Source organism: Cariama cristata, unplaced genomic scaffold (assembly GCF_000690535.1).
Source record: "Cariama cristata isolate BGI_N322 unplaced genomic scaffold, ASM69053v1 scaffold10580, whole genome shotgun sequence".
NCBI lineage: Eukaryota > Metazoa > Chordata > Aves > Cariamiformes > Cariamidae > Cariama > Cariama cristata.
This window is the reverse complement of record NW_009596443.1, coordinates 5153-19534: the sequence shown is the minus strand read 5'-3', so window position 1 is coordinate 19534 and position 14382 is coordinate 5153. Positions and strand designations below refer to the sequence as shown.

General features: G+C 41.0%; 1 protein-coding gene across 1 annotated transcript in view; it reads right to left on the bottom strand.

The window, feature by feature from the left end:
* Positions 1-5283, bottom strand: part of SCFD2 (sec1 family domain containing 2) — a gene marked incomplete at its 5' end in the record, with an annotated part of 116345 nt that extends 111062 nt beyond the window's left edge. Inside the window, one exon of the mRNA XM_009706116.1 lies at positions 5034-5283. Coding sequence (XP_009704418.1) covers positions 5034-5283 — 250 coding nt within the window. The remainder of the gene's footprint in view (positions 1-5033) is intronic.
* Positions 5284-14382: the final 9099 nt, after the last annotated feature.

Sequence of the window (14382 nt, the reverse complement as noted above, 5' to 3'; positions counted from 1 at the left end):
AGCGTAGCCGGCCGCCCCGCCGCCCGGCACTGCCCGGGCCGGCCTCCTGGCTCCATGGCACACCACTCAAGGCACAGCTGCTCTACAGAGCTCCCACAGAGATTTGCAGATGAAAAAGAGAGAACGGTGCAGCTGAAAAAACAGATTTTTAATTGCTTTGCGGCTCTATTAGCATTACTTTTGCATACGTTTGTAGTTGTACACATCTCTACGTGCACATTTACAAAACTAGATGAACAGATAAGACAATAAAATAAATACAGTATTTTACAGCTTTTTTTTTTTTCAAACAGCTGCCAAAAAGACCTCCCCCACAAATGCCCCCAAACCCAGCATTCTGTTGAAAAGCATCATTTTCCATTATGTTTTGGTCTATTCTGTTTCCCCTCCAATTTGTAACATTCTGCTGGAAACAGTGATGAAGAACATATGTCTGCGGTAAATTACACCCAGGAGAAATCTTGGAACTGTTACGTTCAGTTTTATTACCCCAGGCATTAAGATGGTCTACCACAACACGTATTATTTAACAGTTCAATCAAACACAACACCACTAACATACTTTTATATTATTATGCATGCAAAAAAATTGTAGTATATTTCTTAAATCTGATTGGGTCATTAACATGTTGCATTTTCATTTTAATTAACAGTTCCAGAATATTTTTAGTGCTTCAGTGAAACAAGGTGTTACATAAATGCAGAATGTTATCGTACAAATATTTTGGAAAACATATGTTCAGGCAACAATAAGGTTGAGAAGCCTAACACTCATCAGCCAGGAAATTGTGAGTGCTTACACTTCTTTCACAATATAAGTTTACGCAATCTTAATCTTGCTGCATCTTAACGTATTCTGCAGAGGACTGTAATCATCTAGGCTACATCAGGGAAACCTAGTGTTGCTAACTGGATGGATAGACTAACATCTCCGAGAATTGCTTTCTTTTCCACTACTGCAAATACTAATCCAGTTTCACTAGGTAACACCAAAACCCAAACATAGCATAAATATCCCCCGTGCACTGACGAGCTGCATCTTTTGCGGGAGGTTTGCACTAGTTCTGTGAGGTACTCGCATCACTGGAGATTTCCTGTAGGCATAGACTCAGGCAAGCCTAAGTAAGTTTACATTTAACAAGTATAATAGGAATAAAAGATACCTCGTATAAACCCAGCTATTACTTTGACTGATGACTTGACCTCAAAAGTCAAGTTTTCTAAAGTTTTACAAGGGTTTTGCATTTTATTTCTCAAGTGACTCCATGGAAACAACAAATAAAACCAACAAAATGTGTATCTGTCAAGATTGCACACCTTCCATGCTTTGCAGAGAAGAGGAAAGCAAAATGCTGAGGCAGCAGTTCAGAGCCACATCTGAGACATGGCTTTTAATTTCAACTTAAACCTATCAAACAGCTTTAGTACAGTGTTGGGTCCAAACCAAAACCAAAACATCAGGTACCAGGTGTATTGAGAAGCAGAGCACAAAGTCCTCTCTGTTCAAAGAAATGTAATCACTAATACCTGCAAATGTAATTTAATGCTTTTCTTCAAGTTCCAAAATGAGTCACACAAAGCTGAGAACACCAGTCCACTTCATGAACTGCAAACTGACACCCCAAGAAAGTTACTTGTTGAGTATCATATAGAGAGTCTCACTTACTTTATTAGTACTTATTCATCATGTGCAAGAATAACTGAAGCTATATTGTTCTAGTTCTCTGCGGTGTTCAGTCCACACACTGAATGCAGCCAGGGCTCATAGAAAATACACTATATAATCATGAAATTGAAGACCGTGCTACAATACACACAGGAATCAGACAATGGTTGCATGGGAAACTGAGTTACTGGCATTTCTCAACTTTGAAGTCCTTGGCTCTGCAGTCCACGTATTATTACTTCTGTAGGCCTTTTTAAAGGCAACAGTGAATTTTGCTATCTGTTGCTAAAACCAAAGCTGTCCAATCATGCATTGCCAGCAGGATTTTAAACTTCAACCTGCAGCTCTGCAGGTTAAGCTACTTACTAAGAGCAGATTCACTGCAGAATGGATATTGAATATCTGGGAACTCAGGTCCCACACGGGAACTCGGGGGCGAGGAGTGAGCCAGTAGGCAGTGTCTTGAACCCACCCAGTAACTGGCTTAGTTTTCTCTCCTGACACATCCAATTTAACATTCTTCCCATCACTTACCTCGATGGAAAGCTAAAAATAAAAGACTCTGAACATTTTGCTTTGGTCTGATCATGACTGAGAGATTCCAAGAATTATGGAAATTTATTTTAGTCTAATTAACTTTTGTGGCCATTTAAAAGCAAAAAAGGTTTTCTCTTGTTTCTGACTTGAAGTAAAATGAGGGTAGAATGCTGTAGGTCTGGACCATGATCTGTCCAGACCTGTGGCTGTTGCAAACTTGCAGAGCTGGGCTGACCTGAAAACAGGCCAACTTGTATCTGCTAAAAGGAATAGCCGGTCTGTAGTTCCCAGCGTGTTCTGCTGGAAGCAGAAGATGTCTCAGCATTATATCTGCTATTGTACCAAAAGGGGAAAATGGTGCTGCCATCTATTCCCCGACTTTCATCCCTGCTACAAAGAAAGTCCTCCTGCTCTGCCTTTGAAAGTAAGCTTGCCGGTGCTCCTACGGTTCAGACTTGCTTTGCCCCTCAAGCAGTGAGCAAAGTACCCAAGGTTTAGAGGGAAGCAGGATGTGGGACACAGGCCTGGCAAAATACAGGTCAAGGAAGAGTAGGTCTAAGGCTGCTCCTGTTTTCTCAGTCTTCCCAATACAACTGTACCATAAACATAGCAAATTACAAATTCAGCAAATTCCACTAACGCTGAGAAAGCAATCTGTTGGATGAATAAAGGCTTTAAAACTACCTAAGGGGCATTCCTAGAAATTCAATTTTATACTTCCCTCCCAAGACAATCCTCGGTTTTGGTCATGACAGTAAGTTTAAATATTTTTTTCCCTCTTTTATGAATAAATCAAAAGAACCCTCATTCTAAATAAGATGTAAAAACAAAGAATGCTGATAAACTAAAAAAGTATGCAAGCAAGGGGAAATACTATCACACACTTGTGCAGAAAGCACAAACATGGTTGTGCTAAACACACAGATACAGAAGAAATAGAAGGATGCAAGGACTCTGGCTTTATGTTATGCAATTAACTTCATCACGTAATAATGACGTGCTTGGTCTAAAACTACATATACTGGGTCTGGCTGGGATGGAGTTAACTTTCTTCACAGCAGCTTGTATGGTGCTGTGTTTTGGATTTGTGGCTGAACCCGCATTGATAACACACGACTGCTTTGGCTGTTGCTGAACAGGGCTTGCACAGTGTCAAGGCTTTCTCTTTTTCATAGTCAGATGCCCCACATAACAGAGTGAATACTTATGCCTAAGAAGATGAATGCTGTACTCCAGACACTCACCATGCTTCTAATAGGCCTCCCACTATGTAAAAAGACAGAAGTAATTTTATTTCGTAAACTAAAGAATCTTTGTACCGAAACATTCATTCGCATGTTCATCTGCTCAGAAGATGAGTGCAAACACCCAGATACTCACTTTTGCTCAGGAAACATGCACACTGGAAATCAAGCACACAAGTATTTCATAAAAACTATGGAATTTTTGACAGGTTATGGAACATAAGACAAGCACAATGTCTATTTTGATCTCCATCTGTGCTTGCAACTGCATAACCTGAGAGCATAGAGAGCAACAAGGGAAGCATCTATGTACACAGGAATGCAGCTTCTCTTTGGTACTCAACTGAAGTTTTAGGGACTTCAAATCTTCCCATACTTACATTAGGCACAACAAAGAGCAGCTGATAAAACTGTGATTCAAAACACTGTCAGTGATGGGAGAAAAGGCAAAATATGAAAATGAAGGTTTATGAACGACTGCACTGCACCCAGTAGAAGACACCACTGAAGTTGTCAGGGAAGCACCATGTAGTGGACAAGATGTGCAGCATGTATTGAAAAACAGGAGAGCAAAAGTCTACAAGAAGCCTGGAACACTGCAGGCACCATGGCTGGGAGTATTAAAATAACAGCACAGTGCAAATATGACTGAACGTGCCCATTCCTGTAGTAAGAGTCTTTTAAGCATTACAGTATTTTACACTCAAAGCAATAGCAGACTGGTCAGACCACACTTGTATCTTGAAGTAGAAGCGCCCACAGAAAATAATACCAGAATAACCAACAGCAGCATTATTCCACTTCCCTTGAGACTCCTCACTTAGACCCACTCTTGGAAAAGGTTTTCAATTGCAAGCTCCTCACAACATCTTGTTTTATGTTCACATGCTCCCTACCTCAAAGATGACCCGGTCAACAACCTGCTCACTATTAGAAAATATTGATAAAACTGAGAGCAGGAATTGAGATCCCTTCTGTCATTCAGATATGCCACCCTCGAGCCACAGTTCGTTCATTTTAATGAATGTTTTTAACAATTATTTTTTTTCTAAAATGTGACACTGGCAGCAAGAGGTTAGGGTTTTCCGAATCTGTGAGTGCTCATCTAAAAAAAGGCTTAGTGTGCTATTTTTAAAGGCTAATGTTCATGTTGTTTCAGCAAAAAGCTCAATGTTGGTTTTAGACACATTTCTCCTTTTACGCCAGACAGGTCAGCTCCTCGTATTCACAAAGCAACTGTGGTTCACTGAACGTGTTTCCAGAATTAATTTTGACTTCCCAGGGTCAACTTTACACTGATCAATGAAAGAAACTGTGGAAAAGATTACCTTATGAAAACACACAAACTTTGCCAACCTTTAACAAAAAGAACAACTTGTAGAGCTTTCATCAGACTCAGCACTCTTCAAGGACAGCTGTCAGCATTTGGCATATATGAACATGGGAGATGGAACAAATCTACAGGAAATCCTTGTGCTTACTTATGTACCCTCATCACCACAGACGAGTCAAGTTGCTTTGATATGTTTCTCCCAGTTCCCGTGTTCCCAGCCATCCAATTTCTCATCACACAAGTAGAATCTTACCTGTTATTTTCTGCAACAACGGAGATGGTGCTGGCTCATCACAAACGGCCTTGACTAGAGCCTTTCTCACCTCTTCTTCAGCTGTGTCCAGCTCTTTTCCACTTTTGATTTCTCCAACCACAGAGTACATGTATACCAGCAAGACAAGGAAGTCCTCGCAGGTATAATCATCTTTTGTCCTCTCGTTGTAAGGCTTTATCATTGGCAATAACTGGTTCAAAACACTGGGCATTTCTGACTCGCCAATAGTCTGAAAAACAGAAGGAAGATCATGTCAGATTGCCCCTGTAGTGTCTATCAGTTAGCATCAGACATAACTCCTGCCTGCATCTGCAAGTTACTATTTCTCATTATAGCAGTGCTCATTTAATGAAATAGTGTTCAGTATTTGCATTCTCATTTGTCAACACATGGTCCTGTGACTTATTTGCTGCTCAGACAGCAAATTTATTAGTTTCCTACAAGTTTTTTCCTAGGGACTCATGATAGCAGCATCTTAGCACTTGAAAAGCCTGATGATTAGATCTTCTCCATGTACCAATACGATGAGAGGACAGGAGCATCAGTCTCTGCGGTATGCGTAGAGTAAATGGTACAAAGCACAACGTCAAATGCTTCCTCTAAATTTTGGGCCTAAACTTGAACTTGAGCAGGGAGTTCAAAGCCCAGCTCCCAGTGACTTCAGTTGCTATTGTGAGCTCTCAGCACATCTGCAAACCTGAGCCTATGCTTCAGGTCAGAAACCCAGAAAATTAGAAACAGAGAGAACCACCTGTGAAGCACGTGGTTTAAGTGACCGGCACATTTTCCTAGAAGAGCTCTATGACAGGAGCAAGGACAGGGCAGCAATCACCGGCCTGGGGTGTGCCCTGACCCTCTTCTCCCTCTACCTCCTTCACAGCACATGCATCAGCTTCTCAAGCCATGTAACAGGGGACTTCCACATCGAAAAAGCCTTCTTTGCCAGGCAGGTCAGGCTCATTCCCACAGCACATCCATGCTGCGAGGCGAGCACAGCAAAGGCAATGTGGAAGCAGGAAGAAGTAAGCGACCACGAGGCTGAAAGATGATCATAATACGTATATGAGGAGAGGAAGGCTGGCAGAGAAATGTAGGGGGAAACTGAGAGTATGCTGGGATGTCCTAGGTCCTCAGTAGTTGAAATCGCATTTGCTTCTTCTCATCTCTGTGGGAGAGGTGTCTGTATCGCTTTAATGTACTCATAAAAAGGAAACTTTGGACACGAACCCCTGAAGTGCCACGCCGACATCCACATCAGGTAACACCAGGGCTGGGGTTTATATCCACCGTGTGGGTCTCTGTCACTCAGGACAGCGGGGTGACTAATCGTACAGGCAAACTGCCGCCCTCGCTGCGCACACACACCTGCGTATGCAATCCTCACACGCCAGTTTTCTGCTGTGGGTTAGTTTGCAGCTCGGCAGTGGGATCAGGTGAGAAGCAAGGCCAGTGCACGGCAAGGGGAGGGAGGTGTGGTAGCAGAGAACAGCCTTCCTCTCTCGGTGGCACTGATCGCTCCAGTCCATCCAAGAGGTCTCCTTCAACACAAGTACCCTGTCCCTTACCCTCTGATCACCAAACAGCTCCCTGTGAAAACCTGCGGGTCAATTCATAGCGTACAGCTAAATATCGAATCTCTTATAATCCAAAGAGTCAAGTCTGCAAACATTTATTCTTGGTTGTTACTACAGTAACTTCAAGCAGACTGGTCATGGTAAACAGGCACCACAGCCAATAATATACTCTGTAAACAGACTCACAATAAGTAATAAAATACAAACCAAACAAATCAGAGACACAGGTTTATGCAATCACAAAATAATGCAATTCAGTTTATCACTGCTTTTAACTGCATTAATTTAGTTCTGAGCTCTTCTGACAACTGAGTAGTTTTTTCTGAAACCTGGGCAGGGATTTCAGAGTCTAACTTTAGGAACATGGAAACTGAAAGTTTTATCTCCTGGTGTACTCCATACAACTTCAGGGGGTCTTGGGTTTGGTTGTATTTTGTTTTAGTTGTTCTCAACAATCTCAGAAACACTAACAAGCATCTCATAAACTGTAATTTTTTTACCTACACCGATCCACTACAGATCTCGATCATTAAAGAAAGCACAAATTACTCAAGCTCTCAAGAAACTTTTTTCCAGCCTGTGCTACAGGAAGCAACACTTCTGTGGACTGCAGGCCCCACCCTGCTCCTGACATACAAGTTTTGCCACGGACTCATCTTTCAAGGGACTTTAATGTGGTCAGATGTTCTGTTTCTAGTCAAATACATACCTTAGAGAAGAATTTTCTAACTACCCACATGCTAAAGCTAACTGTAAGTGCAACTGTGGACTTGAAGCAGTAAATTACAAAGCTACAGTGGTCAAAAACATGTGGGAGCCAAAAAGGAACATTTAGAAATCCGGGAGTGGTTGGCACCCTGTGTGTGCTTGGGCAGGGAGCGTTAAATCACATGCACAGCAAGCCCAGGCGCTGCTCAGCCTGGGAAGGGAATCCATGGTGTTTGGCACTGCTGTGGCATACGCTGGCAGCTGGGCCACCCTCAAGACAAGGCTGTCGGTTCCCAAATTTCAACTCAGCCCTGCCTCAGTTCAGTATTACTTGCTCTCTTCTTGAAAAGTGACACAAACACATTCTCATCTGTACGCCAGTCCAATAAATATCAGGTCATCCAGATCCCAAAATGGAAAAAGACAAAACTTCAAGGAATTCAGAGGTACAGAGCTACCGGGAGGAAGCCACTCGCAACGAACAAAAGCCTAATCAATCCTGAAAATCTAGAACTGAAGATTAACCTACATGTGGAGTTATTCTGAAATAGATGACAAACTTCAATCTACATTAATCTGAATTCACTTTTAAGGAGAGGCAAGCCCTATGCCACATATTATTGAACATTATCTACCACTTACTGGCACACTGTCTATTCCCCCCTGCCCTCCCAACACACAAACTCTCTACTTCACCCCATCTCTAAATATCTCGTAGCATGCTCCTGCAACACCAAAGATGAGTTCCTGAAAAAGCTCTATTTTGCATGCACAAACTATCCAAATGTGCAGAGCACTGAGGATGCACGCGGTCGCATAAAACACTAGAGTCAAGCTTGAGGACAGTAGCTCCTGGAAGTACACGTGTACAGCATCTCTGGCAAACTTTCAAACATACATGATAAAAAAACCCTGGATCTAAACTTTCAAGATGATTTACTGTAGGGCGGGCTAAAACTCAACAACTTAAAGCAACAATTGCCACCTCTTATCTTCAAAGTAAAAATGAAAGAGAAAAAAAAAATTAAAGAGCTATAATAAACCGTTAACTTCAGAACGCATGTAGGGTCTTTCTGGGGTATGAACTTCTCTGGAATGTTTTTCCCTTATCTCTTGGGAAATGGCACTACAGAGGACTTCAAATGGAACTGCCAAGTTTCAGAGGCTATTTTGTCCAAACAGGCCAGTTGGACTGGAGTTTGCATGGAAAAAAACAAGGGACTCGCAGCCTCACTGCAGAGCACGGCTCCACAGGGAGCTGGGAAATTTGCCTCAAAAAAAATCCACTGGCAGATTGTCATTATCTGGCCACCTCCGATGATTTAGGGGCTCCCTGCATGGCCTAACAATCAATCAATTACCCTGATTGAACAACCCTAAAACATAAGTTTTAAAAATGTAACTACCCATGACCCAAATTTCCTGCTGGTTATGTTGGCCTCAGGTTAGCCCCATTTGTCTATTATCAAGGGAGCCAATAAAAATAATAAAAACAGGTCAATTCTGAGCTTTCCAAAAGCTGCATAAAAACATTAACGCTGCTTAATGCAGAGCCAGCTAAGGCCCAAGCTCTAACACCTTCTGCTCGGTTGCATTGTTTGGACATTTTAATGATACAATCATATATTCTTCAGAAGCCAGGGACAGTTTGTTATAGATTTTTGTTGTTTTCCATCTCTTTCCTCCACCCTCCTTAGTTATTTATTTTTATAACTTAAGCTGCGTAATAATTTACTATCCCTAAGGGTAAATGAACTGACGTCAATTTGCTGATTTTTGCAAAACGCCTGAGTTTTGGCAGATGGGAGGATAGTGAAGAAAGTACAGACATCATTTTTTCAGTTTTTAAACACTGAACATGATATTGTGCTTCAAAAGTGATATTTAAAATGTGATTTAAAGGGTCTACAGGAATTAAGAGGAAGTGTAATAAACCCAAGAAAAAATGTTTTGCATTTCTGCAAGAGGCATTATTTTCAGTATTAAATAAACCTGTAAGAATCTAAAGCCCTATGTATCATTAGACATCTTTTACACAACAGAAAATAGACTGCGCTGGGGAGGAAGAGGAGGGTCAGAGTTTACTTGAATTAACACGTGTCCCTGACAAAATTGAGAAGAGAACTGAGCACTCTAATCCCTGTGCTTCCAGCCCACTGTCCTCAACACATCATTAAAAATATTAAAGCAAAAATCAACTTCAAGCAAGTGGAATTTATTTTCTTTTAAAATCCAGGAGGAAGGAGGAGATAAATCTTAAGAGACTACTTTACTATGTAAATATTCTAGCGGCTCTTCGTTTAGGAAGCAAAACATGTTTAATTCCTTCAGAGGTCGCATGAGTTAACAGAACTTTTTGGAATGGGAACCACAGTTTTACAACAGTGAGGAGTTTTATTGGGGAAAAACAAAACTAAAAAACAACCCGAAAACCAGCTGCAGGTAAAACCAGCAGAAGGATCAGCAGAAACTCACAAGCCCTTGGAGTCATTTGCTGCCCCACGCTCCTGCACCACCCTATTTAATAGAAGCTCCTTTTATTGATAACTTAGGTGGGAAAAGAGGATTCATGACTTGTGGACTAAGCAGCTTTCCGATGTTGCTCTATTTGATTTGTCATGTTTTACCTGGGTTTGATGTTCTGCATTTCGTGATTTTGCCATGCAGTGTATTAGCTTCCCCACTATCCAGACGAAGGCAGACTATCCTAGCTGCTAAATTGACCATGGCACCAAGGGAGGACCTCATGGGTATGCAAAACCAGCTCAGATCCTTCGATGGCAACAGATCTCTGCAGCAGTAGTCATCTCAGCGAAAATGAGAGACGCTGCCAAGCTGAGGAGGAGTCTTAGCTGCCTGCAGTGCTCAGCTGCCCATAAATCAAATGCTGCTGTTCCGTTTCTTGCTGTTTTACACTGTTTGGCCACCTGAGATTTGGGGTTGATTGCATGTAATTTTCGTATGGGTGAGAAGATGTCCATACTCCCTACTCCAAGCAAAACAATCATTTCATGTATTTAGTTTTCATGAAATGGCCTATGGGTGACTAGTGATTTGATACACTAAATCAGCAAGTATGATCTTACCACGCAAATTATGTTTTTCCACATGAAGCTCTAGAAATCATTATAATTCTTGACTTGGGCAGGTTTTGATAAAAACGTACCTTCTTTTTGTCTTCTCTTTACACATTTGTAGGGTACAATTGAAGAATAACCAACCCAAAACACAACACAAAAAATGAAGGTCTTCAAAGTACTACACTCCCACCATTAGGAAACCCCTCAACCTGTCAGCATCAAAATACATAGCATCCAATTATTCAGACAGGCTATTTAAGAAGGGGATGACATCATTTTGATAACTGAAGTCCACCATCTGTACACTTTTGCAGGAAGCGAGTTTGGATGCCAGAAAAGTTTTAGTTGCAAACTTATGTTTCCAGCTGGGGAGGGTTGACAAAGCCTCGCCTTGCAGGGGGAAGGAGCAAACTTTAGTCATAGGGGAAAGCAGACAAAGCATTCAGCAAACTCACAGCAGCTTGAGAGTGGAGGTGTGAGATGCTGGCAGTAAATGGCTGTTTCCAGTTAAAAAAAAAAAAAAGTAGTCATTAAAGATAAGGAGAAAGATCACATTGCCTTTTGTTGGGGGCCAAAACAGGTTTATGACTTGCCTTTGTCAATACCAAGAGACTTGCGTCTTCCTTTCTTTAATGGCCGTGCCTCTCTATTCACTTGATAGACGATACAGAGATCCACCAAGAATATGTGTATAAAGAAAACAGTGGAGAACTAAACTGCTAGTGAGAGACACAGGAAACAGTAAAAGTATCTAGGACCCGTCTCCTCTGTCATTACGCTTAATGACTCCTCTGTCTTTAATGAAATATCCCTACGGAGCCAATCCTATCTCCTGTCCCCTTTTCTGCATTTATCACCCACTCTGAGCATTGCCCCAGGAACTATATTCTCAAAACTGCAGAGGCAATTTCCAGGCAGCCCTTGTAGACAGAGTCTTAAAATTCTACCGTAAACAAATAAAAAGCAAATAAAAGAAAATGAGTAAGCTATTTAAAAGCTATTTTCAACCTGGCTTATGTTGTCAAAGACACAGATTCACATTCATCCCATGTGCATGCTCTCCCAATTGGCCTTCATTCTTGCTTTCTGCCCACCACAGCAGCCTCCTCCTTCGGTGCTTGCTGAAGGGTTTCTGTGACTGTACATTAAAAAAAAAGAAAACAAAACCCAAACATTTTAACCAGACTGGTTGTCTGCTTGGGTTTACTGCTTGGCCACAGAAACACTTACACTGGCCATGAAGGCCAAGGATTGGACCACTTCCTTATGCAACAGCGCTGGCTTGAAGCCTACATGAACTAGAGTTTAAGGTTGCCAAGAGATATGAAAGTAAATCATATAAATAATCACCTGCTCTTTGGATGACTTCTTCTATGCATTGTCATACAGCCAGATTCTTAATTGGTGTCTATCAGTCAACACTACAGACATCAGCAGTCCTCTGCCAATTTATACCTGCTGAATATCTATCCAGGATGTCAGCACTTACTGCAAAACATAGCAACGAGTCAAAGGCAAGAAAAATTAACTTACAACATAAAGCTTTTAAAAAGCATAACATTTGTAAGCTCTTCTGGTCGGATTTCTTTTTAACATGTGTCTTACATACTTCCAAAAACACACCACCGACACTTAACAGCTAATATGTGATAACAACAAAAATATTTAAAACAAGCTGTTCAAGCCCTATAATTTCTAAAACCAAAACAAAAGCAAAGTCCGGACAGTTCATCCAGCCAATAACTCCCTAGCTCATGAACATGATTTAAGCAATTGGATTCCACCTATAACCCATAGTCAAAGTAGCATATACCAGTATTTTTCTTTAACCTAACTTCTCTAGGACATAAAAAGAAATTATATTCTGAACATCATAATTAAGATTTCCTCTTATCACCTTTCTCATGTCTTTATGGAGCACCACAGTTGCTTGACAGCTATTTCCCATTTTCAATCATCTTGCAACTTCTTCAGTTCTTTTTGTTTCTTGTGTTACAAGAAGCAGATTCAGTTACTATGTCAGAACTGCATGACTTATACATACACTTTGAGAAAATTTAAATGCCATCACAGAAGCTTCTAACAAACCCACTGATATCTAATCTTCTACAGTACAGAAATCACCTCCCAGTGAGTTATGCCGCCTGGCGATGTATCATTACATCATACGGTCCAGTTTTCTCTCTCTCCTTGGAAACCATCTAAGTGTACAGCTGTGTTAAGATATTTTAATGGGTTCATGGGGGCTCAGCAGTAACAGCATACTGAAAAAAAGGATATTTAGTAAGTCTGGATTTTATTAGACAAAGCTCTGCAAGGATAAGGACAATTTTACTTAAATCACCGCATGTCTGACATAAGAGACTCATCAGCAAGTTAAAAAGGGAGTACTTCCAACCTACTCAGTCAAAAGCTTTTAGCTGTGATGGCTTCTACAGACGTGCCCAGTAAAAACATGAATCAGCACGGCAAAGATGGTGTCAGAAGAATGAAAAAGGAGTACAGGCACAGTCAAGTTAAAACATGTATCAGAGAAAGTTCTTGGTGCTTGTGTGATTTTTTGAGGTTGGTTGTTTGTTTTTATAAGCCTTGGAATATCGGGAAAACTGCCAGAAGATGGTAGGGGTTCAAAACTGAGAAAAGGGCATGGGGATAACATAATATCCTAGGAGGTTAAAACTCACATCAACTTTGAAGAGAACAATGGGAAAGCGTTTAGTCACTACAAAGCAAAGGATAAGAATCCACAGGGACAGAAAACAAATAAAAGGGCTATAAATCAAGAAAAATATAGTACAACCGAATCAGTCATTCAAAAGTGCAGACCATATCTGCAGAAGGAGGGGATTCTATCCCAGCAGAGAGGGTTACCAAAAAAAGATTTGAGAGATGTTCTGGACAAAGAAATGGACATGAAACCCTGCATAGGTCACCAGCTATAACCCTTCAGGTTGGAAAAGCAGATGACCCAGAGGGGATAAAAGGTCTAAAATATCACGAGTGGACTAGAGAAGGCAGGTAGGGATTGATTGCTCACTCTCTGTCCCAACACAAGAACTAAGGGGCAATAAATGAAGCTGGTAAGAGCCAGTTTAAAAAGTAAATTAAACGGAAGTAGTTCTTCATGCAGTTTGCTCAGATGTGGAACTCCTTGTGAAAGGTTGTTGGGCTGCTAAATTCTTACTTAGGTTCACAAAGATGATGGGAAAATTCACAGGGGAAAAAATTTCCCTCAAATATTAGTAAATACACATAAACCACATCTGTTCCAGAACTCAAAACGGTCAGAGCTGGGAGAGTATCATATAACCTTGTCCTCTTCTCTTAATGTTCTGTAGGCAGCTGCTTTTGAGTATGGTTAGAGAAAGCACACCAGCTCAGCTACATTTTCATCCAATCCAGAATGGACATATTTACCTCAAAGCCACAGCAAAAGGACCAATATAACTACAAAATATGGTATTCAGGGGAAAGAAATAGGTTTATTACAGTATGTGGGGATTAATTCTGATATATCATGCCCAGTTCCAGTGTCCATGTTTCTAAGAAGCTGTGGAAAACTAGAGATAATTTGGAGAGAGTTACAAAACAACTAAAAGAGTAAATTTCTTCAGTGAGAGGCAGTTGGCTTATCAAAAGGAAGAATAACAGTTTATGTATGTCTCTTCAGACAGAAGAAAATCTCAGACTATAAAACAGCTCTTGAAGCTAGTCAAGAAAGGAACAGGAGAAACAAGGGAAGACGAAACTATGATTTTTCCAATTCTCAAGTTAGTGGAGATGCTCTCAGTGGCATGCATATTTCAGAAAGGCTTTGGAGGGTGAAAGGACAGAAAACAAGCAGATAGCACAAACTCAGTGGTCTCACGCAATAAACACTATGCATAAAATGCATCTGGTGAATAGAACCATAAGCTCTTTGGCACACTGCTTAACTGCAGTGAAAAGAACAGTGAACTGCAAGGG